Source organism: Geotrypetes seraphini, chromosome 6, assembly GCF_902459505.1.
Source record: "Geotrypetes seraphini chromosome 6, aGeoSer1.1, whole genome shotgun sequence".
Taxonomy (NCBI): Eukaryota; Metazoa; Chordata; class Amphibia; order Gymnophiona; family Dermophiidae; genus Geotrypetes; species Geotrypetes seraphini.
The window spans coordinates 61,938,812-61,965,116 of record NC_047089.1 but is presented as its reverse complement, the minus strand read 5'-3'; the positions used below and the strand labels follow the sequence as shown (position 1 = coordinate 61,965,116).

The following is a 26,305-nucleotide window of genomic DNA, read 5'->3' as shown; positions in this document are numbered from 1 at the left end:
TATTACACCAGATCATAGAAACTGGGAAAACATAACAAAAAGGATTTTCTACACGGAAACTGCTTATCAGTAGAATACTGCACCTCAATCATAAATACACAGAACATGGATAGAGCTTCACCAAATACAAAATGTGATATTTTGCCTTTTGTCTTTCTTCTCTACCCAATGGTCCGACATTTCTCACGCTCCCTTTCATCCCTCCTCCTCTTCACCACATGATCGAGCATGTTCTCCTCTCTCTTTCCTCCCTTCCAGTCATCCCATAATCCAACACCTCACCATCCTACTCTTTCATTTTCCAGTATCTCACCTTCCCTTCTACCTCTACCCTGGATCCAGTATCTCCCTATTCTTCACTCTCCTCCCCCCATTGTCCAACATGTCTTTGGTACAAGCATCCCCCATGTGCCATCCTCTTGAGGCTCTCTTGTAATGTGATTTTGTAAGGGGACAATTATCCACCAGAACTACACTGAGTTCCGAACCTTACTTTCAATTGTAGTACATAATAAATTAAAACACAACCCCTAAGCATCATTTCCAGTTGATATACTGATCAGAGAAATTATATGATTAAAATTAGATGATGACAACATAGATGAAACCTTGGCAGAGGATGAAGATGATGACGATGATGACAACAACTACTTCCTCCTGACAGTTGATACTGAGGAGGATGGTTTCCAAGATGATGTTTGTTTTAAAGTAAGTGAATCCATAAAAATCCATACACCATAGAAATTACATTGTGAATTCACTAATAGGACACAATTTGTATCTTTTAGAAAGCACAGTGCATGTTTTTATTTATTTAAAACATTTCTTACTCGCTATATCCTTTAATTTTATGCAAGTTACAAAATACATGCATAATTTAAAACAATAAACAACCAAACGGACAATAAACAACAATTAAAACAAAACTCAATATAAGCTGCGATCTACTATCGCAATATTAACGACAAACCTGAAAAATACAATAATCCTTCCCATTATCACTACATTTCATCTCACCTCTCCTAGATGCCTTAATAGTGTCACTCAAACAGTACCGTTTTGAGAAATTTCCTAAAAGTTATCAATGAGGTAATCCTTTTCACTTCCAATGGCATTGCATTCCAGAACAAAGCCCCCTGTACTGTTATCACTGTGCGATGATGACATGCTAATTTTACTTTTTGGAACTTCTTTTTTTTTAATTTCTTTATTGATATTTTGAACTTAACAATGTATACATTTGAAAAATCGAAAAAAAAAACAAAAAAACCAACTATATGAAAATACACTATTAACATCAGAAATATTACAATAAAAATTTTAAATCCCTTCTTAACCTATAACAGTAATGATATTATATTATACTCATCAATATTATAGAATATTATGAAATTTATACCTCTAAATAAATAATACACCCCCCCACCCACCCTGGATGTGCAAAGGAATCTAACATAAAGAAAAAGGAATCACTTTAATTATAATGTGACAAAATTAGTTAATGGACCCCAAATCCCCTTAAAGGATTTAACAAACCCTAAACGCTCTGCCATAATCTTTTCATATTTATATGTTGCACACCAAAAACTAAAATTAATCCTATCATGATTTTTCCAATTAGATGTGATCATTTGAACTTAATACATGTGGAAGTCTCATAGGGGACACCAAATTCCTGATAAGATCATGAAAAGGCGACTATTATTTCTATCCAAAGTGGGTTTATCATGCAGAATCGTTCCAAAAATTATTGCTTCATATGTCAAAGGAATAGAGGATTGAAGAATATTATTATTATCCCAGGACAAGCAGGCATGATATTCTCACATGTGGGTGACATCATCTACGGAGCCCCAGCGCGGACAGCTTTTCAAGCAAACTTGATTGAAGTTTCAAGTTTGCACACTGCACCACGCATGTGCTAGCCTTCCTGCCCACTAGAGGGCGCATCCCCACCTCGTGGTCCTCAGTTCAATTTCATCCGCGGAGCCAGAAGCCCTGTGGAAAATTGTGCTCTTCAATTTGCCTTCTGTCGCCACGGCTGTGTTCTGTTTTCGGCGCGGTCGCTGCGTTTTTCTGTGTTCTTTTGTTGTTTGCTTTCCAGTTTCGTCGGAAAAAAAAAAAAAAAGTTTTATTTTTCTTCCGTCGCTCCGGGGGCTCCCGGTAGCCGCGGCCGTGGGACCTCGTCTGTTCCCGGCCGCTTTTTGGGCCCATGTCCCGTCCTGTGACGGGTTTTAAAAAGTGCAGTCGGTGCGACCGACTCTTGTCCATCACAGACCCTCACTGGTCCTGTTTGCGGTGCTTGGGCCCTCAGCACCCGACTGACTCTTGTTCCCGGTGTGCCACTTTTCAGAAAAGGGCTCTCAAATGCCGCAGGGCCCGCATGGCGGAACTTTTCGCCGTTGATTCCCCGGCCGGGAAGGCCTCGAGTTCGGCCTCGGCTTCGGCCCCGGCCTTGACCTCGGCCTCGACCTCGGCCTCGGGCCCCTCGACTTCGCCTCGACCTTCGGTCCCATCGAAGCCTGTTGCCTTGTCCAAGCCGGCCTCGGGTAAGTCTCCACTTCCCTCCTCAGCTCCGGGATCGACCAAGAAGCCATCCTCGGGCTCCTCGACGGCGGGAGGGTCTGCCTCCGCCCAGCCCAAGGTGTCCAAATCGATTGCCCCGAGGGAATACTCGAGACCGAGGTCGCCCTCTGAGGAGCATCGATCGGCCTCGGTGATACCGCCTGGGATGACGATCCCTGCTTTCCAGGACTGCTCCGGGCTTTGATCGCCTCGGAGCTGTCCGGGGCCATTGAGCACCTGCAGCAGGCTTCGGCCTCGACTGCTTCGGTCTCGGCTGCCCCGCTGTTGGCGACCTCGGCCTCGGGTACTGGGGCTTCGGCTCCCGAGGTTCGTACTACCTCGACCTCGGCTTTGCCCTCGGACCCGGCATCGGTGGGCCAACCTGAGCGTAACGTGCGGCCCCGTGACAAGATGCGCCGGGTGCGGAGGCTCTCGTCCACTTCTTCCTCGAGGTCCTCGCGAGGCTCCTCGCCTTCGGGCAGGCCTCGGGCGAGGCGCCGTCCGAGGAAGGCCAAACGATCACGGGCCTCGCCTCGGAGGCGCGGTCGCTCGTCGCCGCTCGGGGGCGAGACCTTACAGGTCTCGGAGCTCCGCCTGGATAACCCTTCTCTTTTTTGCTCCCCTGTCGGAGAGAGTTCCCGTGCCTCCTCGCCGGGGAGGAAGGGACGGGCCTCGATACCTCGTACCCCGGGGGGTTCCCCCAAGGGGTTTTTCAGGCATGATCGGTCCCCGACCCCCTCGAGGTCCCGGGAACGAGCCTCATGGGGATCGGGGTCGGGTAGAGAACCGAGGTACTCCCCCGAGGCCTCTCCCTTCGGCTCGGCGGGGAAATCTCGGACCCCTTCTCCGGCTGCCAGACCTTCATCATTCTCCAGGTTTGTGCAGGATATGGCGGGGGCTTTGGGAGTGGACTTGTTGGCAGGTTCCCATTACACCAAAGAGTTTTTGGAGGAGCAGGATCTTCCTGCTCCCCCACGGGAATCCCCTCGCCTTCCGCTGAATAAGGTCCTTCATCAGACCTTCCTAAGAAATTTGGAAGCCCCTCTTACGGTCACGGTGGTGCCGTCCAAGATGGAGTCGAAATACCGGACCCTCCCTCCTAAGGGGTTCGAGAAGGCACAACTCTCCCACCAATCGCTCCTGGTGGAGTCGGCGCTTAAGAGGACGCAACCTTTCAGGGTGTCTGCAGCGGTCTCGCCGGGGAGGGAAGGACGGACCCTTGACAAATTTGGTCGTCGCCTCTACGCTAACTCTCTTATTGCGACGAGGGTCTTGAATTACGCATTTTCATACTCTTCGTACTTGCGTAACATGGTGAAGGACCTCCCAAGTTTTCGGGATGTCATAACTGATTCCCATAGAGAAAAGTTCGCCACCTTTATGTCGAATCTATCTCAACTACGCTTGTACCTATTCCATGCTGTGTACGACGCCTTTGAACTCGCCTCGAGGGTATCGGCCTGTGCGGTGGCTATGCGCCGGCTGGCGTGGCTCCGTACCCTCGAGATGGACCCCAACCTGCAGGAGCGTTTGGCGAACTTGCCCTGCGTGGGTTCTGAGTTGTTTGACGACTCCTTGGAGGCGGCGACCAAACGTCTGTCGGAGCAGGAGCGCTCTCTTGCCTCCCTGGTCCGCCCTAAACCTAAGGCCCCGCCGCAAAAACCTTTTCGGCAGCCCCCGAGAAGATACCCGCAGAAATCTACGCCGGCCTTCTCGAGACCTCCGCCCCGACGCCCACCCCAACAGGGTAGGGGAGGTCAGTCAAAACCCCCAGTGCAGGGAGCGTCCAAGCCTGCGCCGTCTTTTTGACGGGATCTGCGGTTGGGGGCGGGCCCCCTCTGCGGTATCGCCGGACCCCCTTCCCATCGGGGGTCGACTCAGGTCCTTTTACGGGGCTTGGACCGAGATTACATCCGACGCATGGGTGCTCCAGACCGTCTCCGAGGGCTATTCGCTCAACTTCTTGGCGCAGCCTCCAGACATGCCGCCCAGTGCTTGCCCGTCCAATCGGAGCCAGTTGGCCCTTCTCCTGGTCGAGGCCAGGGCCTTGTTGAGCCTACGGGCAGTGGAGCTTGTCCCTCCCGACCAGCGGGGTCGGGGGTTTTACTCCCGTTACTTTTTGGTCCCGAAAAAGACCGGGGATCTGCGCCCAATTTTGGACCTCCGGAAGCTCAACAAGTTCCTGGTCCGGGAGAAGTTCCGTATGTTATCGCTTCCGGTTTTGTACCCCCTGTTGGAGGAAGGGGATTGGATGTGCTCCCTGGACTTGAAGGAAGCGTATACCCATGTTCCGGTGCATCCCGCTTTCCGCAAGTTCTTACGGTTCCAAGTGGGAGATTTGCACCTTCAGTATCGGGTCCTTCCCTTTGGTCTGGCGTCGTCCCCTCGGGTATTCACAAAGTGTATGGTGGTAGTCGCGGCGGCCCTGCGCTCTCGGGGGCTACAGGTCTTTCCCTACCTGGACGATTGGCTGATCAAGGCCCCGACCAGGGAGGGAGTTATCTTAGCGACCCAACAGACTATCATCTTACTTCAACGTCTAGGGTTCGAAGTGAACTTTCCCAAGTCTCAGTTGTGCCCGGCTCAGTCTCTCCCGTTTATCGGAGCCGTGCTGGACACGGTTCGCCTCCGCGCCTTCCTCCCTCCTCCTCGGCGGGAGGCCTTGTTTCGGTTAAGTCGCCAAGTTTTGGGGCAATCCGTGGTGTCGGCGCAGCGTATGATGATCCTTCTGGGCCACATGGCATCGACGGTCCACGTCACTCCCTTCGCCCGCTTGCATCTGAGGCTTCCTCAGTGGACTCTGGCCTCTCAATGGCGGCAGGATCTCGACCCAGTCTCTTGTTCAATAACAGTGACTCCTTCTTTGAGACGCTCGCTCCGTTGGTGGACCAACTCTTCCAGTCTTTCAGGGGGTTTGCTGTTTCTCGTTCCTCCGTGTCGCAAGGTCCTGACCACGGACTCCTCGGAGTACGCGTGGGGGGCACATCTCGACGGTCTGCGAACGCAGGGTCTATGGTCGGCCGAGGACCGTCTTTGTCACATCAATGTGTTGGAGATTCGTGCCATTTTTCTGGCTGCTCGAGCTTTCTGCCACCTACTGCACGATCAAGTAGTGCTCGTGCGGACAGACAACCAGGTGGCAATGTACTATGTAAACAAGCAAGGGGGGACGGGCTCTTGGTCTCTGTGCCAGGAAGCCCTGCGCCTTTGGGAATGGGCAGTCTCCCAGAACATATTCCTGCGTGCGGTTTACATTCAGGGAGAGAGGAACTGTCTGGCAGACAAACTCAGTCGTCTTCTCCAGCCGCACGAGTGGTCGCTGAACTCCCGGGTTCTACACGAGGTCTTCGACCGCTGGGGGACTCCTCAGGTGGATCTGTTTGCCTCCCCGGAGACTCACAAACTACCCCTCTACTGTTCTCGGATGTACTCCCGAGACCGTCTCGAGGCCGATGCCTTCCTTCTCGACTGGGGGGGGGGAGGTTCCTTTATGCATTCCCTCCTTTTCCTCTGATCTTGAGAACGCTGGTACATCTCAAATCGACCAGAGCCACTATGATTCTCATTGCGCCTCATTGGCCCAGACAGCACTGGTTCTCCCTGCTTCTTCAACTCAGTGTCAGGGAACCTCTGCTTCTGCCTGTCTTTCCCTCTCTGCTGTCTCAGAGTCGGGGTTCGCTGTTACATCCCAATCTTCAGTCTTTACATCTGACCGCTTGGTTCCTTTCCCCTTGACTTCGGTTCCTGTTTCTCAGTCGGTGAGGGAGATTTTGGAAGCCTCGCACAAGGTCTCGACTAGGCTTTGTTATTCCCAGAAGTGGACCAGATTTTCATCCTGGTGTTCCTCGCACCATCTGGACCCGAGTTCAGTTCCCGTGTCTTCGGTGCTGAAATATTTGTTGCATCTGTCTAAGTCTGGACTGAAGACGACTTCCATTCGGGTGCATCTCAGTGCCATTGCGGCGTTCCATCTTCATCTCGAGGGTCGATCTCTCTCTCTTCATCCTCTGGTGACTCGTTTCATGAGGGGTCTCGTGAATGTCCATCCTCCTCTGAAACCTCCTCCTGTGGTTTGGGATCTTAATGTGGTCTTAGCTCAACTGATGAGGCCTCCTTTTGAGCCTCTCGACAAATCTCATCTTAAGTTTCTCACTTGGAAAGTGGTCTTTTTGATTGCGCTCACATCCGCTCGTCGGATTAGCGAGCTGCAGGCTTTGGTTGCGGATCCACCTTTTACTGTGTTTCATCATGACAAGGTGGTTCTTCGCACCCATCCTAAATTTTTACCTAAGGTTGTGTCTGATTTCCACCTCAATCAGTCCATTGTTCTTCCGGTGTTCTTCCCGAAGCCCCACTCTCATCCTGGTGAGGCGGCGCTTCACACGCTTGACTGTAAGAGGGGGTTGGCTTTTTATCTCCAACGTACCAAGTCTCATCGGAAGGTTCCTCAATTGTTTTTGTCCTTTGATCCTAATCGGTTGGGACATCCTGTTTCCAAGCGCACCTTGTCCAACTGGTTAGCTGCTTGTATTTCTTTTTGCTACGCTCAGGCTGGTCTCACGCTCCATGGTCGAGTCACGGGGCATAAGGTCCGGGCTATGGCAGCTTCTGTTGCTTTCCTCTGGTCTACTCCTGTGGAGGATATTTGTAAAGCTGCCACTTGGTCTTCGGTTCATACGTTCACCTCCCACTACTGTCTGGACACTTTGTCCAGAAGCGACGGCCGGTTTGGCCAGTCAGTGTTACGTAACCTGTTTTCCTAAATTGCCATCCTCCCACCTGCCCTTTTTTGGGTTGGCTTGGATGTCACCCACATGTGAGAATATCATGCCTGCTTGTCCTGGGATAAAGCACAGTTACTTACCGTAACAGGTGTTATCCAGGGACAGCAGGCATATATTCTCACAACCCGCCCACCTCCCCGAGGATGGCTTCTTTGCTTGATATGGAACTGAGGACCACGAGGTGGGGATGCGCCCTCTAGTGGGCAGGAAGGCTAGCACATGCGTGGTGCAGTGTGCAAACTTGAAACTTCAATCAAGTTTGCTTGAAAAGCTGTCCGCGTTGGGGCTCCGTAGATGACGTCACCCACATGTGAGAATATATGCCTGCTGTCCCTGGATAACACCTGTTACGGTAAGTAACTGTGCTATTTGCCCCCAAATCGACTTCCAAAAGCCAAGTATCAATGGACAAAAAAATAAAAGATGATCCAAAGTCCCAATATCAATATGGCAATGCCAACATCTATTAGATTTAGAACTATCTACTTTATTCAACCTAACTGGAGTCCAAAAAATTCTATGTAATAAAAACAACCATGTTTGTCTCATAGATGCTGACATTGTACATCTTAATCTCCAAGTCCAGATTCGTGGCCAACGAGAAACAGAAATATGCTGTTTTAACTCGATACTCCAAATATCTCTAAGACTATTTTTTGGTTTTTTATTTAAAAATCCAGAAATCAATTTATACCACTGGGCAGCCTGATGTCCTATTAAATCTGTTTGGTAGCAAAGGATTTGCAAGCTAAAATAAGTTTTCAAATTTTTCCATTCAGGGAACCCCATCTGAATAGCCTGCTTCAACTGCAAGCACCTATATTGTTGAGTGTTTGAAATACCAAATGAATGCTGCAGTTGTGAAAACTCAAGCAGATTACCATTAGAAATAAGATCATCTAATGTCCTAATATTTGTCTGCATCCAATTCTTCCAAGCGATTCTAGCACCGCCTATTTGAATCTTGGAGTTTAACCATAAGGACTGTAAAGTAGATTTCATTATTGGTACCTCTGTTAATTTATCAATAAATTTAATAGTTTTCCAAGTATCCAATAAAATTATATTGTCCTTAGCATATTTATTAAATCTGATACTTAATACATGTGGAAGTCTCATAGGGGACACCAAATTCCGTTCCAAATATAACCAATCTGGTTGATGATCAATAAGCTCAGGGAGGATCCAATACATACCTTGACGCAATGAAGCTGTTCATCTGATCACAGTGGCCTGCATGGCTGATATGAGATGAGCAAATTACTCAGCAGTACCGAGTGTTTTGTCTGTATCAACTTAAAGATCAAACACAACACTTTAAACTCAATTCACGCAGCCAATGAAGCTGAGCAAGTATAGGCGTGATGTGTTCAAATTTTGAGACACCCTTACATGCTACCGCATTTTGCACCAACTGCAGTGCTCTTACAACACATTTTGGCAAACCTAAGTAATCATGTGTACCACTGTCCGAAAATCCTCTGCTAAGAGGAAATCTCTTTGTTTTCGAAGCAGGCGAATTTTATAAAAGGCTTAGGATACCACCGCTCTTATCTGTGACTTGCAAGATAAGGTGGAATCCAAGTTGACCCCCAAGTATTACATTGTTATCGGGTTCGCTGTAACGGCTAGATTCAATATAGAGGGAAACGAATTGAGTTGTCTTTGCCTACCTATAGACGCAACAACTCTGTTTTATTGGCATTTAATTTCAAATGATTAATGTCCATCCATTCTTTAATCACTCCAAAACATTTTTCCTCTCACCTGGAAGCCTCATCCACTGCACCTTTTACTGGAACCAAGAATTGAAAGCTTACAGTTTATAACTCACACCAAAAATTCACAGCACTTTACACAGAGGGAGTAAGTAAATGTTGAACAAAACTGCAGATAATGCTGAACCTTGCGGTACTCCACAGGTTAATGTAGCCCATTCTGAACAGTTTTCCCCCACTTTGACACAAAATTTTCTTCCCAATAAGGATGCAAACCACTGCAATACTACACTTCCCACACCCACTTCCTGTAATCTCTGCAGCAAAATCTGATTCACTACAATTTATTTATTTGTAACATAACATACTAATGACGGCAGATAAAGACCTGAATGTAGTATTTATATACCACTTATATTCTAAGTGGTTACATTCAGGTACTCAAACATTTTTCCCTCTCTATCCTTGCAGGCTCACACTCTATCTAGTGTACCTGGGGCAATGGGGGGATTAAGTGACTTGCCCAGGGTCACAAGAAGCAGCAAGGGATTTGAACCCACAACCTCAGGGTGCTGAGGCTGTAGCTCTTACCACTGTGCCATACACTCCCCTATAGAAATAGAGAAAAATGAAAGCAGATAAAGACTACATGGCCAGTCCAGTCTGTCCATCCATATTATCTACTCTTCCTTAAACATCCTATGTACTTGGCCCAAGCTTTCATAAATTCAGATAAAGTTTTCATCTCCTCTACTTTCACCGAAGGCCGTTCCAAGAACTCAAGTTTCAAGTTTATTACAATTTTGATAAACTGTTCCATCTTAACTGTCTGAGCGATATACATTTATAAAAATTCAAAAAAGAGTTAAAAAGAAGAAAAAAAGGGGTAAAATATAAGAAAAGCCTTACTGGGTCAGACCAATGGTCCATCATCCCCAGTAACCTGTTCTCATGGTGGCCAATCCAGATCACTAGTACATTTAAACAAGTCATGCGTGGCTGCTTGAAACCTCTCCTCTGACGCAACCAGAAACAGGAAGTTGCGTTAGAGGAGAAGTTTCAGCGCAGCTGCACGTGACTTGAGAAAAGGCTCGGGCCGCTCAGAGACAGAAAAATGAAAATTGCTAGCGAAGGTGAGGGGGAGGGAGGGAGATGCCCAGACTGCAGCAAATGGTAGGGAGGGGGCTGCTGGACCACCTGAAGGGTGCTGAAGGGAAGTGGAGGGAGAGAGGAACAGACGCTAAAGGGAAATGAGGAAGAGAGAGTGGGGAGCAGACACATAGAAGTGGGTAGGAGAAAGAGAGGGGAACACACTGGAAGGAAGTGGAGAGAGGGGAGAGAGTGGGACAGACGCTGAAGGGAAGTGGGGAGGAGAGAGTGGGGAGCACATACTGGATGGAAGGAAGGGATAAAGATAAAAGGGCACATGCTGGATTTGGGAGGCAGATACCAGATCTGAGGGGAGGAAAGGAGGAGAGAGATGCTAAAAACCACCTGGGGGAGGGAAGGAAAGTTGGAAGGGAAGAAGACAGATGCCAGACTATGGGGGGGGGGAGTGGAGGGAAGAAGATGGGTGCCAGACCAATTGGGGAGGTGGAGGGAGAAATGGAAGAAAGAGGCACAGTTTCTGGTAGAAGCTTAGAAATAGAGCAGATTCCAGATGGAAGAGGCAGAGAGAAGGCAGACAGTGGATGGAAGGAATAGAACAACGAGAAGATGAGGAAAGCAGAAACTATATATTGTGTTGATAAACATTCATAAACAAAGCCCTGCCAGCTAAAGATCTCTTCTTCTAGTTGGGCAGCCAGAACTTTGATTTATAAAATGAGAATTGTACAGAATATTGTTTCTTTTTATACTTTAATAAAATAAGTTCAGTATAAAACTATTTGAGGCTTGTGTGAATGAGATTAGATGGTTTTTTGGGATGGTGACCGAGCTCGCGGGGACTGGAATGGAGCCAAGCTCGTGAGGACAGGAACGGGGCCAAGCTCGCAGGGACGGGGCAGAGAAGGGAACATATTTTTTCCTTGTGTCATTCTCTAATACAGCCAACTGAAATTTGACAACATATCTCATAACATGTGCTGAATTTTGTTTATTTCAAGATGCTGCATTACTTTTGTTTTATTAGTATTTAGATACTTTTGTCTACTACTTACATGGGTCTGCATTTGTCTGCTCACAAATGCCCATTCCTAACAAATAGAAAAAGTCAATGAGATAACAAAAGCATCTTTAAAGCAGACATTCTGCTAAGGAGGAACAAGCACAGTTAAAAATAAATATTAACCTATTTGAAAAAAAAAATCTATAACCCAATTCTGGGAAGCTAAGATGCAAATGTCTAAATTATCAGGTACAACCATCTTGCAAGAGGGTGTGATTTGAGCAGGACTACAGCAGGATGCAAACACAAATGTGCATTCCCCGTTTAAAAAGAGGAGTGCACATCCATGGCCCTCGAGATCAAGGAATTAGACCTACTCCCAGGGATGTCTAAGGCCAAAAAAGTGCTGTGGCCAGCTGTGACAATTAAATCACAGGGTTGGTACCATGTACTAGATGTTTCACAGCTGCACATAAAAGATTTTGGTAAGTGCAGCTACAGTACTGCCACTCCAGCAGACAAAATATAGAACCAGCAATACCTAACAATACCATCAATACAAGCTTTCCCCCTCCCCCCCCGGTTGGTATCAGCATCAGCCCCCCGTCTGCCACATGACCTTCCAGGCATGCATGGGATTCACTTGGGGTCCATGTCTGGGATTGTAATGCAACGGAGAAGGAGCAGTCTCCTTCCCCATGTGTTAAAATTGTATTCCCATTGAACAGTTATTTCCTAACTCTGTCCTTAGATGCTCTGGAATAATGATAATTGTACAAATATTTCCAGTCAAATATTGTTTATAAAAAATTAACAGAGTAATCTTGTTTCAAAAGGCATTTGTACAATGGAGACACATTACAGTAAGAAGTGTAAATGCAGCTTTTCTGAGGAATAGTCTCATACGTTGTTCTAATGTTCTTACTTATATATCTAAAATGACAACATTCTTCTACCTGCATATAATTGGTCAAAAAATATTTGATACCATATAAGGCTCCCTTCTATACATTCATATGGGGGCGTGACTCTTTTTTCTTTCCCCCTCACAAAAGAATTTCTAAAAGTTACATTCTAATACTGACTTAAATCCACTATTTCAATATACTTACAAAGAAAAATATTCACGCACATAGCTTTAAATAATCTCTCTCTTCTGTGTTCTTTAAAAGTCAAACTACTTCTTTCCCATATGCTACTGATTGATCTGACAGTGTGCACTGAAAAGTCCTTTGTTTCACAGTGAAAAAAAGGGAATGGCTAACCAGCTTTAAAGAAATCTAATTTTTCCTATATAAGTCATCCAATACATTTGTGAGGTAGCAATATTCTAATCTAAGGCATTTAAATGAAAGATCCTACATATTTAAGTACTAACTTGTATTTAATAGCTTACTAGAACTTAATTCATATTTTCATATATGCATTTACACGTACATGCCCATGGGTATCCAACTAGTATCTCTAACTTTACTCGGCAAAAAAGGGCCCCTTGGAATGTGGGTTTCCATAGCAACAAGGTCAAAGGCCAAGCTATGTCTGCCAGCAGGTCTCTTGGGTCTATCCCCCCTAGACCGAACTGGACAATAGCCTCTTTGAAATTAGGCTGCGGACATATGGTTTGGATTTTACCTTCACTACAAATCAACAGAGCTTGTCAATGAATTCTAATGCCCTAGAATGAATTCCTGCTCTTTTCCTGTTTCTCTTCAGTGACCAAAAGCACATGTTCTTTCATATCAATATTTTATATTTTATCCCATCTTTGTCCATGTGGCTTTGTATTCTTGTTATCCAATTTTGGTTTTATATTGCCACTCATAAAACTTTCTCACCTGCTCTTGGATTAAATCCTTATCTTATATTATATTCTCCCTGACTAGTAAAATCCTTTGAACAATGGTAAGAAAGTTTAGTGGCTGGGATTTTTTTTAATTTCATGTTCGCCCATACCACCACATACCTGTCCATTTTTAATAGGCTGCCACACTCAAGGCTCATTTGAGCCAAAGAGCCAGATCAGCATGGAACCTTTTGCTAGGGGGGGGGGGGGGGTCAACCTTCTATATAAGGGTAGATTGACCTGACATCTCCTTTATGAGAATATCATAGCCAGTTCTCCTCCCATACCACCATCACCACTTTGAGAACTCATAGGAGGAAAATTCAGAATTTCAGGAGGAAACTGTTGATTCTTTTATACTTTTTCTCCATGTAACCACTTAATTTTGAAATGCAGATTATGCAGGTAGTTGATGCTTGAAAATCAGTTGAAATGTATGCTTGTTTTGTGTCTCTGAGGACCTTATTGAAAATTTATCTGCTGACTTGTAGACACCATGACAGTCTTGTTTTACAAAATAACATCACCAGGAGTCTAGTGTGTGCCTATATTCCATTTATAAATTTCATTTCAAGATAGTTTGAAAGGAATAGCTTTATAGTTACTGCATGTGTCCAGCTGCTGAACTTAGCCCTTTTTTATTGATTTTTTTTTTATTCCATTTTTATTTTCAGAATTAAATCATTATTTTAAGCACATTTTTTTTGTCACAGAGTATATGTACAATTATCTCTTTTATGTGTTTGCCAGGAACAAGAAAGTATGAATGAGATTAAAGTAATAAGGTAAGAACTTTTGAACTTTTGGGTGGATGGAGATGTAGCCAGCTAGTGCATCTGCTTTCCTTTGGAACACTGGTGCACAGATGCTAAGGGTGAATCATCTCATAGAGTGGCTTTGGAAAGGAAGAAAGCAGAATAAAATGACTGATTATTTATTGGGCCTCTGAAAGGATAATGACAGAGTGCTCTGCACTCAGTGGTCAGAAGTATATGCATAGGTTTCAAAGCACATATGTATTTAACTCAACATATGTATTTTTTCTTCCATTGTAAAAGCAAGAACACTTTTGTTGGATCAGATCCATTTTTTTCTCCACCTAGAATTGTAGGTGGCATGAATTACAAATGTTTGTAATAAATAATATTTGGAAACAGTTGTTCCATGTTTTTGTCATGTTACAACATGTGAGGCTCTGAATCTCTTATCTTGCTGTAGTATTTTTCCTTAGTGTTGATGGATAGTTAGCAGAATCTCTTGAGATTTTCTATAAAGACGGGCTTTCGTAAAGTGTCCTTTGTTACTGTATTGCTTCCATTTCCACTTACCTTCCCTCTGAGTTTTAATGAAACAAATGGAAAAACCCATCATGAAATGATAGGAAAATATTCCAGCCCCCTCCCCAGAAGCCTCACTTTACCCCAAGGGAAGGTGACATCATCAGGGGCAAGAGCTATGCTGAATTGCTCCTGCCTGGTTGGCACTGGCATTTTATACTGGTTCTGGCTGGTATCAGAAGGCACCAGTGTAAATGTTAGCACCAGCAGGTAGGACCCATTGGACATTGCTCCTGCTGCTGAAAATGCCATCCTGCCTTAAAGTAAAATGAGGATTCTCAGGTCAAGGCGAGAGGATAACGGACATAAGAAAAATGTGATTTGGTGTGGCAGTCATTGAACTATGTGCAAAGACCATGTATTAACTGTAATTAATACATGGTCATTCTGCCTAACTTTGCAACAGGTACATGCTAGTTGCATCCAGAGATGCAAAGTCACACTCATTTTGAAGGCTCCCCTTCACTCACAATCGCTCATTAGAGCCTCAGTGCCAGTGCACTGATCCTGATTCCTACTTTCACGAGAGGCAAGTCTAAAAGAAGAAAACCTGGTGGGCCAATCAGTAAGAGGAAATCTGAGCAGATCCTCCGGTGTTCTGTGTCCCTGCCCCACCCCCTTTCCCTTACATATGTGCTTTGAAACCTATGCATATACTTCTGACCACTGAGTGCAGAGCAGTTCTCAGCTCAGAATTTACCCCTATTGCTTCCACTCTGTCATTATCCTTTCAGAGGCCCGAAAAATAATCAGTCATTTTATTCTGCTTTGTTCCTTTCCAAAGCCACTCTATGAGATGATTCACCCTTAGCATCTGTGCACCAGTGTTCCAAAGGAAAGCAGATGCACTAGCTGGCTACATCTCCATCCACCCATGTCAAAACCAGATCCAGCCCATTCCCATGATAGACAGCTAATGCGGAATTTTTACTACAGTGGCTGCCTTTTTAGTGCAGGGTCTATGCTGCTATCTAATACATGCTTAAACCTCACATTAGCTGTTTAACAGAGCTTAGTATAAGGCCCTAAATTACTTTTATTCTTTTGCTCTTTTATGAAGGGTTTTTAAATTTTGTATTCTTATAATTTATATACAGTAGAATCTCAGTTAACCGGTATTCAAATAACCGGCATGCTCAACCAACTGGCCAAAAAAAGTCTCCCACACTCCTAAGACAACGTCCAAAGTGGTGGTCCTGACCCAATAGCCTCTCCTTTTTCCCTCTCTCCAGCCCCAGAGGCATCAGCAGCAGCCACAAATCTCCCTCCGTCTTTCTAGCTCCCAAAGCAACACGGCAGCCACCAATCTCCTGCACTCCCTCTGCTCCCAAAGTAGTAGAGGAAAGGCCCTGCTGGGGCTGGCCAGAAGCTGCCTGTTTACCGGCGCTTCCTCTACTCGCTGGCTGCTGCTACAACATCAGGTGTGGAAGGAAGGGGGCTGCCAGGACCGGCACTGCTGCTTCAGGAACAGAAGGAGGGAAGGGATTTTCAATTCTGGCTGTGCTACTTCGAGTAAGGGAGGGAGTGGGGAGGAGAAGGGGGAATAGAAAATGGAAGAGAAGGTGGGAGAGAAAGTGACCAAGAAAGAAGGGAAGACGATGCTGGACCTACAAGTGAGGGTGGGAGGATGATAGAGTGAGGTGGGAAGAGAGACAACTATTTTTACATTAACTCTCAAAAAACCAGAAACTACAGTTATCCAGCATCTACCAATCCCCATGGGTGCTGGATAACTGAGATTCTATTGTATAGTGATTAGTTCCTCTCCTGTTTTTGATATGCAATTGTAATACATACCTGTGTCTGTTTTTATTGTAATAACTCTTGTCTGTATAACACAAGGGATACTTGCAATGTCTAATATCTCTATGTTTATACATTTCTTTCTTTGTTTGGCAGAAGCACAGTTAAACAAATGAAAATTGGTAAGCCATATTTTACGCCAAACTTTTTACCACCTTTTGCTTAAAACACTCACATGACCATAGGAACCAGTTCTGCTTGAAGACCCCTAATATAGAATGAAGTCCTTGACTATGTCCAGGGAGAGGTAATTTCTATTGAGTATAGCACCTCCTATAATTTTGAAAAGTTGGCTTCTATGCACAATTACCTGGTGCTATCTTACACAACATATAATGCTTCTTAATAGACATCAATCAGTACTGTGAGAGGTTGTGCCAGAACATACAGCCATGTGAAAAAATTAGGACTCCCCATGAAATATTCAGTTCTTTCTTAAGAAATGTTCACATATTGATGTCAAAATTTTTTTTTAAATTTATCTCAGGAAAATAAAGTGTTGTAATTGCAGGTAAATTTTCCTTGATTTACTCATGAAACAAAAGATATCCACAAAAATGTGTATTCTAACTGAGGAATAAATTAGGACACACTACATCCTAAAAGCTAGTGTTACCCCCTTTGGCTGAAATAACTGCAGTGATTTGAGCTACTTTAAGTGAAAGGATATGTGGGGCATGGGATGATGAAATGAAACACTTCCACCCAAGATAATCAAATGTAAAGTCTTTATTCATAAAACTGGACACAACTGGATGCTACATATCCAGTGTATTGGCATCCAAGTGCCTTCCTCAGGAGTCAACCATACTTCTAAATGACACAGTGATTATGAGATAAATGTCCAATTTAGTTTAGAAATGTCTTCACTAATCACAAGTTGAAATAACTGCACAGAGATTAAGCTGTGTTCAATTTGAATCTGTAGGTCGTTCAAATTTGGGTACACAGGGCAAATATGTGCATAAATTAATTAGTTAGTGATCCGTTAATTATTCATGTTAATTGACACTAATTTGCACTGATGCACACATCGTCCTATGTGCTATTCTGTAACACTGTGCTTAGAAAGTGTCTAGTGCATAACCCAAAAGTAGGTAGGGGCATGGGCAGCTCAGGGGTGTTCAGTTCTGGGGTGTTCAGTTATATCTCAATAATATAATGCTGAATTTTACAAAGTTAACTATTATTTAATTTACTTAAAAATATTGTTCCTTGAATAAAACCTATTCAAAACTTTATGTGTTGCATTGTGTGTGATTCCTATACAATGTGCTCAGTACTCTTCCACCTAGGTTATTAGCAATATGCAAGGACCAACATTTGAACTGAAGTGAATCATCGCACAAGTGTGTTCCCACCTTGTTAAAAATTTTAACCTTTGTGTTAACTTCTAATCTTTATAATATATAGGCAGAAAGTTGACCTAAGAAGGTCTCTACTTATCTAGAACACCGATGTCCCGCGACGAGGTGTGTGGTTCAAATTAGATCCATTTCTATATAACATTGTCCCCAAAGTGTGATAGTGCTTTAAAAAAATCCAAATTCTATCTGTTAAAAGTAAGTTCAAGTCCATTCTCTGACTTCACCTGAGTTTCAACAAGTGTCTTCCATGAAGCAATGATTTCCACTCAACCTCCGTTCTCGGCGGCATGCCTTGCTTGAATTCTTTCGAAAAAACTCAAGCAAGGCATGCCGCCGAGAATGGAGGTTGAGTGGACAGCATTGCTTCATAACATTGTATGTAGATGAGTTTTCCCTGAAGACGCTTGTTGAAACTCAGCTGGAGTCAGAGGATAGACGGAGAACGGACTTGAACTTATTTTAACAGGTACAGATAGAATTTTGATTTTTTAAAGCACTATCACACTTTGGGGACAACGTTATATAGAAATGAATCTAATTTGAACCAAGAACAAAAAAAAAGCAGAGACTGCAGTGATGATGTACAGGATGCCTAGACTTTATTAAGCAATCATAAAACACATAAAACAGTTTGTTTCCAAAAGGACTACCATATTTTCACATAGATAACGCGCACCCGTGTAAAACGCGCACACGGGTATAGCGCGCAAAAAACACAAATTTATGTACAGAAATTTTTATATACCGCGCACACCCGTATACCGCGCATGCTGCCCGACTCTCCCGTCACCGCCTGACTCTCCTTTCGCCCGCCCCGACTCTCCTCTGGCCACCCCGACTCTCCTTTCGCCCGCCCGACTCTCCTCCCCCCCTTGAAGTCCTGTCCCCACCCTGAAAGCCTGATGCCCCCCCCCCGACGTCCGATTCACCCCCCCCAGGACCGCTCGCACCCCCACCCCAAAGGACCGCTCGCACGCACCCGCATCCCCACCCCGAAGGACCGCTCGCACGCACTCCCACCCGCACCCCCACCCTGAAGGACCGCTCGCACCCCCACAGCCTCCCGACCCCCCCCATCATGTAGAAGCTCCTACCGGTGTCCTGCTGCTTCTTCTTTGCGGTCCCGACTCCCCGACACGATCGGGGCAAGAGGGAGCTCAAGCCCTCTTGCCCCAGCCAACCGTGGCACCCCCGACACGATCGGGGCAAGAGGGAGCTCAAGCCCTCTTGCCCCCCCGACTCCCCGACACGATCGGGGCAAAAGGGAGCCCAAGCCCTCTGGCCCCGCCGACTCCCCAACTCCCTGACAATATCGGGCCAGGAGGGAGCCCAAGTCCTCCTGGCTCTTGCGACCCCCCCCCCGCTAGTTGTTCGGGCCAGGAGGAAGCCCAAACCCTCCTGGCCACGGCGACCCCCTACCCCCACCCCGCACTACATTACGGGCAGGAGGGATCCCAGGCCCTCCTGCCCTCGACGCAAACCCCCCTCCCCCCAACGACCGCCCCCCCCAAGACCCTCCGACCGCCCCCCCAGCCGACCCGCGACCCCCCTGGCCGACCCCCACGACACCCCCACCCCCCTTCCCTGTACCTTTGTATAGTTGGCCGGACAGACGTGAGCCAAACCCGCCTGTCCGGCAGGCAGCCAACGACAGAATGAGGCCAGATTGGCCCATCCGTCCCAAAGCTCCGCCTACTGGTGGGGCCTAAGGCGCCTGGGCCAATCAGAATAGGCCCGGGAGCCTTAGGTCCCTCCTGGGGGCGGGGCCTTGGGCACATGGTCGGGTTGAGCCCATGTGCCTCAGGCCCCGCCCCCAGGTGGGACCTAAGGCTCCCGGGCCTATTCTGATTGGCCCAGGTGCCTTAGGCCCCACCAGTAGGTGGAGCTTTGGGACGGATGGGCCAATCCGCCCTCATTCCGTCGTTGGCTGCCTGCCGGACAGGCGGGTTTGGCTCCCGTCTGTCCGGCCAACTATACAAAGGTACGGGGAAGGGGGGTGGGGGTATCATGGGGGTCGGCCAGGGGGGTCGCGGGTCGGCTGGGGGGGGCGGTCGGAGGTTCTTGGGGGGGGCGGTCGTTGGGGGGAGGGGGGTTTGCGTCGAGGGCAGGAGGGCCTGGGATCCCTCTTGACCGTAATGTAGTGCGGGGTGGGGGTAGGGGGGTCACCGTGGCCAGGAGGGTTTGGGCTCCCTCCTGGCCCGAACAACTAGCGGGGGGGGTCGCCAGGGCCAGGAGGACTTGGGCTCCCTCCTGGCCCGATATTGTTGGGGAGTCGGCGGGGAAAGAGGGCTTGGGCTCCCTTTTGCCCCGATCGTGTCGGGGAGTCAGGGGGACAAGAGGGCTTGAGCTCCCTCTTGCCCCGATCGTGTCGGGGGTGCCGCGGTTGGCTGGGATCATGTCGGGACCGCCAAGAGGAAGCAGCAGGACACCGGTAGGAGCTTCTACATGATGGGGGGGGTCGGGAGGCTGTGGGGGTGCGAGCGGTCCTTCAGGGTGGGGGTGTGGGTGCGGGTGGGAGTGTGTGCAAGCGGTCCTTCGGGGTGGGGGTGCGGGTGCGTGCGAGCGGTCCTTCGGGGTGGGGGTGCGAGCGGTCCTGCAGGGGGGGGTGTGAATCAGACGTGGGGGGGAACTATGTAAAAAAATTTTTGTACAACGTGCTCACGCGTATAGCGCGCAAGGGTGTGCGCGGTACGTAAAAACCACATATAACGCGCGCGTTATATGCGAGAAAATACGGTAATAAGACCAGACCCAACATGGTCCGTGTTTCAAAGAAACATTCCCTCCTCAGGGGTCCAAACGCATGTCAGAACAAAATGACCTGATGGATAACAACTGAATAAAAGCTGGAGACAGCAGTAAGTGTAAGTGCTCTTGCTGCAAAATATCAGGCCTATAAAAAAAGTGGGGAAAAAAAGCCTTCCGACCGGCACAGCCCACCCCCTGACCAGCAAGGCCCAACCCGACACCCCATACTTAAAAGTTGAGAGCAGGAGGAGTGCTCAGTCCCTTGGGAGGAGCCCGAGGCACCTGAGCCAATCGGGGCCTTAGGCTCCTCCCTGTGCATCACATGATGCACTGGGGCGGGGCCTAAGGCCCAGGCAGGCACGTCGCTGGAGTTGGGAGGAGCAGGAGAGACTGAGAACCCCTTCTGCTCCCAGCTTGGAGGTACTGGGGGAGCCAGGCCAGGCCAGTTGGGAGGTGGGAGTGTAGTAAGATTTATGGATGACTAATCAGTTACATAACAAGTTACGTGCCTGTCTTAGTTTTCTAGGGAAGACCATAATATCTCATCCAGGTCCAGCAAGCTTTGCCTACTTACACGACACAGAGACCCAGGCTAAATGAAATACTTTTATTATAAAAATAGAAAAATATAGTTCATAAGCCAGCAGCAAATAATGATTATTGTTCACAAAATATCCGAATACAGATATGAAACTCAGTACATAATTATCACACAACACTTGTTAGATAAATGAGTAAAACTAATTCTTACACTCTAAATAATTCCTTATAATAACAATTCTTGATTAGCAGCAATCTATTACAGTTTATCACCAAGAGTAACTTAACTTCCTTGTCCCAAAGACAATAGAATTCTCTCTCTAATCCAGCTGAAAAGACAATAGAATTCCTTATTCTCACCATCCGATTAGGCCTTAGCACAGAATCAGATGAAAGGGAACACATCTTCTACTCAGCACTGAAGATAAATAAGAATTCTCTGACCAGGAACAAAGTCAGCCAGCCACTGGAAAAGCTGTAAATTAGGTTGGCAGCAAAGGTTTCCTTTAGGTGATGGAATCCAGATCTGTAAAAAGTCTGGTATCTCACTCTCAGGCAGAGAGTCACAAGAGGTAACTTTTCAGGTCTTAATTATTATAGAAGTGCATAGAATCCAATGTTAAGATGTAAGCTTCCTCACATCCCAACACAGAATAATTAATAATTAGGCGCCTTCTATCTGGTTCTTGTCAGATGACCTCTCCGGACCAATCCAGAAACAGGACTTAATGAATAGCCTTTCTGTATAGAGTCTCGTTAGATAAGAACATAGGAGCCATGCCTCCCCCAAGATTCACACAGGCTGAGCATGTAGGCATAGTTCTGGTACATACCCAGAATGCATCAGGCATAAACAGCAAAGATGTTTTCTTCTTTCTCTTCTTGCAAGGTTTAGGAATAGTTCAGGCTTGATGATGTCAGAGAGGCTAACCTTCAGGTGTGAATAAGGAAACACCCCTACAGGGGGCCTAAGGAGCAGGAGGGACTGTGCACCCCTCCTGCTCCTAACTTGGGGGGTGAGCCGTGTTGGCCGGGGGTGAGTTGGGCCGGTCGGGGGGGGGGTGAGTCGGTTGGTGGCAGGAGCTATTTGTGAGTCGCAGGGGGGATCTCGTTTGTCGGAGGGATCCCTCAGCCGTTTTTTGACAGGTCTGCCTGCCTTTTAATTTTTTTATGGGGCAGATATTTTGTGTGTGTCTTTTATTTAATTCATCAATAAATTTGTATTGTTAATGTAATTTAATATAATTTAATGTCTTAATTTTAATTTTTATCTAAAAATTCAATTTAATTCATTCAATTCATCTAAAATGTATTATAATGTATCAAAAAAAGGAAGAACAGCAACACTTATCTTGGTGGTTTCCCAGCCAAAACCAATGTTGGTGGGTTGTGAACTACCCGATGCTCAAACTGTTTTAGAGCGTTTCAGCTATTAACTAGCCTTCATTGGGGGACAATATGGTTGCTGTGCCACTGTGAAAACAAAACAAATGAAATGGGATAGGAATAAAGGTGAATATAAAAGATGAATTATATGTATGTATGTATAAAAACATTCCTACAATCAAAACTATCTATTTGCTTTTTAAACCAAAAATTTGGTGAGTAAAAATTATACCAATTGTTTGAGAAAACTACTACCTTATATTCAAAGCACCCTTAATGAGAGGAATCGCTACATCTCAGCCTTCTTGAAATCGCACAAATAAAACTTTAAAAAAGCCTCCTGCTTTATTCAAAAAAGCCCCCGAAGATAAAATAAAGTGAAACAAAATGAAATTAAATAAGAGAGTTCCCAATAGTGAGTTGTCTTACCTATTCAATTTCTCAACCTTGTTGATATAATGTACACACCCGGGCGTGAATGTTCCATATAAAGGTCCCTGCTAAACATTTACTACAATTACCCACAGCTGATGAGAACGTAATAACGCGATGACGCGAGAGACATTATTTTGCGTTGGGCGACGTGAGTGTTCTATGTAAGGATCCCTACTGAGCGTTTACCATAATTATCTACAGCTATCTCAAACGTCTGTAGCTAATGCTGATATAATAACGTAATGATGTAGAGGACAATGCAAAAAAACAGAGAGGATTTTTGAAATCACTGATTTTAATAAGATGTGATCTGTGGCTCATAGATGCCATAATGATGTCAGAATCAAAGGGAGTATCAATAAAATATATATCAATGAAAATATGGTACAACTGAGGCTGTCATTTAAGTTAAATATAACTTAAAATTCCAACAAACCATATTGGAGGGTTTAAAGATATTGGATTGGATTGGATGGTTTATTGATGAATTAAATAAAAGATAGGTCTGCACTCTTAGTTAGTTGATAGTTTTCTAATTAATTAATTAAATTAATAAAAATCTTTGAGGTAGGAAGGAGGCTTGAAGTAAATGATTATACTACATGCATTCAGGATGAAGACTTGAAATAACATCCAAGTTATAAGAGGTCTCTTTATTGAGAACAATGCATCCTTTATGATACTTCAGCCTCTCAATTTATTCATACATTAGAGTAAGTGTGTGCCCAAAATTAGTTTTTTATATGATAAAATTTGGGTTATTAGTAATAATAGATTCTCTTAAGAAAAAGAAGTTAGATACTAATAAAAATTTATTAAACTAGATTTTATATTAATTATCCTTTATACCCCCTTTTTTCTTGATTGATGACAATTTGTGGGTTGGATAACTTTGGAAATGATCCGCTTGTTTGTTAGGTAACTCAGTTACTGACAGGTCTGCAGCAGTTGGATTTGACAGTAGTAAAACCCGATTCAAAATAGCCAAGCAATTGTTAGTGAATCAATTGCTTGGCTATTTTGCATGAGGTTTTACTAATTTGCATGGGAGGATCGGGATCAGATCGTTACACTGGTTGGTGAATCGGATCAGAGGGAGATCAGGTCGCAAAGGGCTCGCAAACTGATCGGTACACGATCGGTTTGCTTGGTGAATCTAGCCCCTTCTTAGGTCAACTTTCTGTCTATATATTATAAAGATCAGAAGTTAGCACAAAGGTTAAAATTGCTAACAAGGTGGGAACACACATGTGCAATGATTCCCTTCAGTTCAAATGTTGGTCCATGCATATTGCTAATGACCTAGGTGGAGGAGTACTGAGCGCATCACAGTGCGCAAAACATAAAGTTTTGAATAGGTTTTATTCAAGGAACAATATTTTTAAGTAAAGTTAAATAATAGTTAACATTGTAAAATTCAGCATTATATTTTTGAGATATAGTCATGAATGCTGTGGATTTAGAGATAAACATCCCAAGTATTGAACAGTTTAAATACCAGGATTGCACACCCAATCAGTGTACCAGGATTTACACCAAGTTTCAGCAGGTGCAAGTCTATGTACCCAAAGTTGGGCACAGGAATCTGCACGAAGCACTTTTCTATAAAAGATGCTCATCCCTTTTTAGAATAGCGGATTTTTCCTGATGCCTAATTTTGAGCGCCATTTATTGAATCTGGCTCATAGTGTTAGATCTAAAGACTGAATAAGGCACAGCAGGGGAGCCAGAACGATATTAAAAAGAGAATTAGGGCGAGTATAGAATGGAGGCTTCTGGAAATTCTATATCATAAGATGAAATGGAAAAAAAAATTAAGGAAAATTAATCAGACGCACATTCTGACATCTGACCATGTTTTTCAACATTTCCACCTTGTTTCTTAAATTGCTGTTATTTTAGGAAGTAGTATAAAAGAAATGCTTTGAAATGTCATGAGAGATCCAATAGTGGGGTTTGTTTGAATATTTGGACACTAGGGGCTCCTTTTACTAAGGTGCGCTAGCGTTTTTAGCGCACGCTGCAGATTACGCATAAAAACTAACGCCAGCTTAATGGTGGTGGTAGAGTCTAGCGTGCGCTAAAACTGCTAGCACAGCTTAGTAAGAGAAGCCCTAGATCATATTATATATATTTGCCATGTGCTAATGTTAAACTGCAAGACCTCAAACACCCAAGGCACTTCTTCAATATTTTTTCGTGCCCTTATAGGGGTGACATGTTCATCATCGGTCTTTTTTTAAGGCAAATCCAGCCAGACATATAAGATCTTCCCCCAGCATTCCATTGGATAGATCAATCTACCTGCTTTTAAATATCAGCAGCAGTGGGAGAACAACTGCTTTTACACCTAAGCAGCATTGGGACCAACCGCAACTACCAAGAGCCCATAGACCAGATCATGACAGGAGTGTGAGCTCCACACCTCCTGCAGTCCGCTAGGAAGATCAACTGCTTTAACACCTAAGTAGCAGCAAGACCAGCTGCCTATAATAGGAGCCCTTGCCCCGATCCAACCAGGCATGTGAGCTCCTCCCCCTATATCCCGTTTAAGAGATCAATCTACCTGCTTTAAATATCAGCAGCAGTAGAAAAACAACTGCTTTTACATACAAGCAGCAGCGAGACCTACTGCAACCACCAAGAGCCCACAGACCCGATCCTGCCAGGAGTGTGAACTCCTCCCCCTGCAGTCCATTGGAGAGATCAATCTGCCTGCTTTTAAATATCAGCAGCGAATCTTTGGTAGGTTATCGGCTCCCCTCATCGGTGGAAGGGACTATTTTTTTGGCGGAGGGCTATTTAGGCGGCCTTTCTGCAGGGGATAGCCAGCTCATTCGTAAGGGCTATATTGTGGGAATGAAATGTATTCTTACTCATTGGCTTCAGGACTCCCCGCCCACCATCTGGTATTGGCGCAATAAATTGCATCTTTTAATGGACTGGGAGTCCATGTCCGCTCGGTTCTCTGGATCTCGGAGCAAGCTTTTTCTGTCTGTTTGGGCTTCTTATTTGGATACTTTGCCCCCTGTGATAAAGAGCCAGGTGGTCAATCGCTTGCGGAAGCCAGTTGCCCCTGTCTTGCCAGTGGGTTGAGGGTGGGGTTTTGGGGGTGGGGGGTGTTGGGAGGGAGCGGTTGGGGGGTTGTGTCTAGTATGGATTTGGAGGGCTCCAGGCTATCAGAGTACAGGCCTGGACTCTCGCTGATATCTGGGATTTCTAGTTGGGTGTTACCATGTTAATCTGTATTGTGGCATTGTACTGAGAAAATGATTGTGTTCTCTCTGTTCTGTGTATATCTTTCATGTTGGTGAATAAAAAGTTTATACTAAATATCAGCAGCAGTGGAGATCAACTGCTTTTACACCTCAGCAGCAACGAGACCAGCAACAACCACCGAGAGCACACAGACCCGATCCTACCAAGAGTGTGAACTCTTCCCCCCCATGCAATCCGCTAAGAAGATCGACTGTCGGCTCCGGGCGGCTTTCCCGCAGAGGAGAGAATCCTGCATTCACCGTGGGCCTCATCTGGGGCAGCCTCCTTGGAGCGGCTGGGGCATGGGCAGTGTGTCTGGGAGGGAATGCATGGATGGGAGAACATCGCAGGGGAGGAGACATAGGCATCCTGGGACTGTCTGCCAAGTCTCTTCCCTGAAGAAGCCCTTTC

At 45.6% G+C, this 26,305-nt stretch overlaps 1 protein-coding gene across 1 annotated transcript in view; it reads left to right on the top strand.

Annotated features, from left to right (window-relative positions):
• Positions 1-26,305, top strand: part of SETDB2 (SET domain bifurcated histone lysine methyltransferase 2) — a 273,867-nt gene that overhangs the window by 183,491 nt on the left and 64,071 nt on the right. Inside the window, exons 24-26 of the mRNA XM_033949980.1 lie at positions 587-708; positions 13,771-13,805; positions 16,257-16,282. Of these exons, the coding sequence (XP_033805871.1) occupies positions 587-708; positions 13,771-13,805; positions 16,257-16,282 (183 nt within the window). The remainder of the gene's footprint in view (positions 1-586; positions 709-13,770; positions 13,806-16,256; positions 16,283-26,305) is intronic.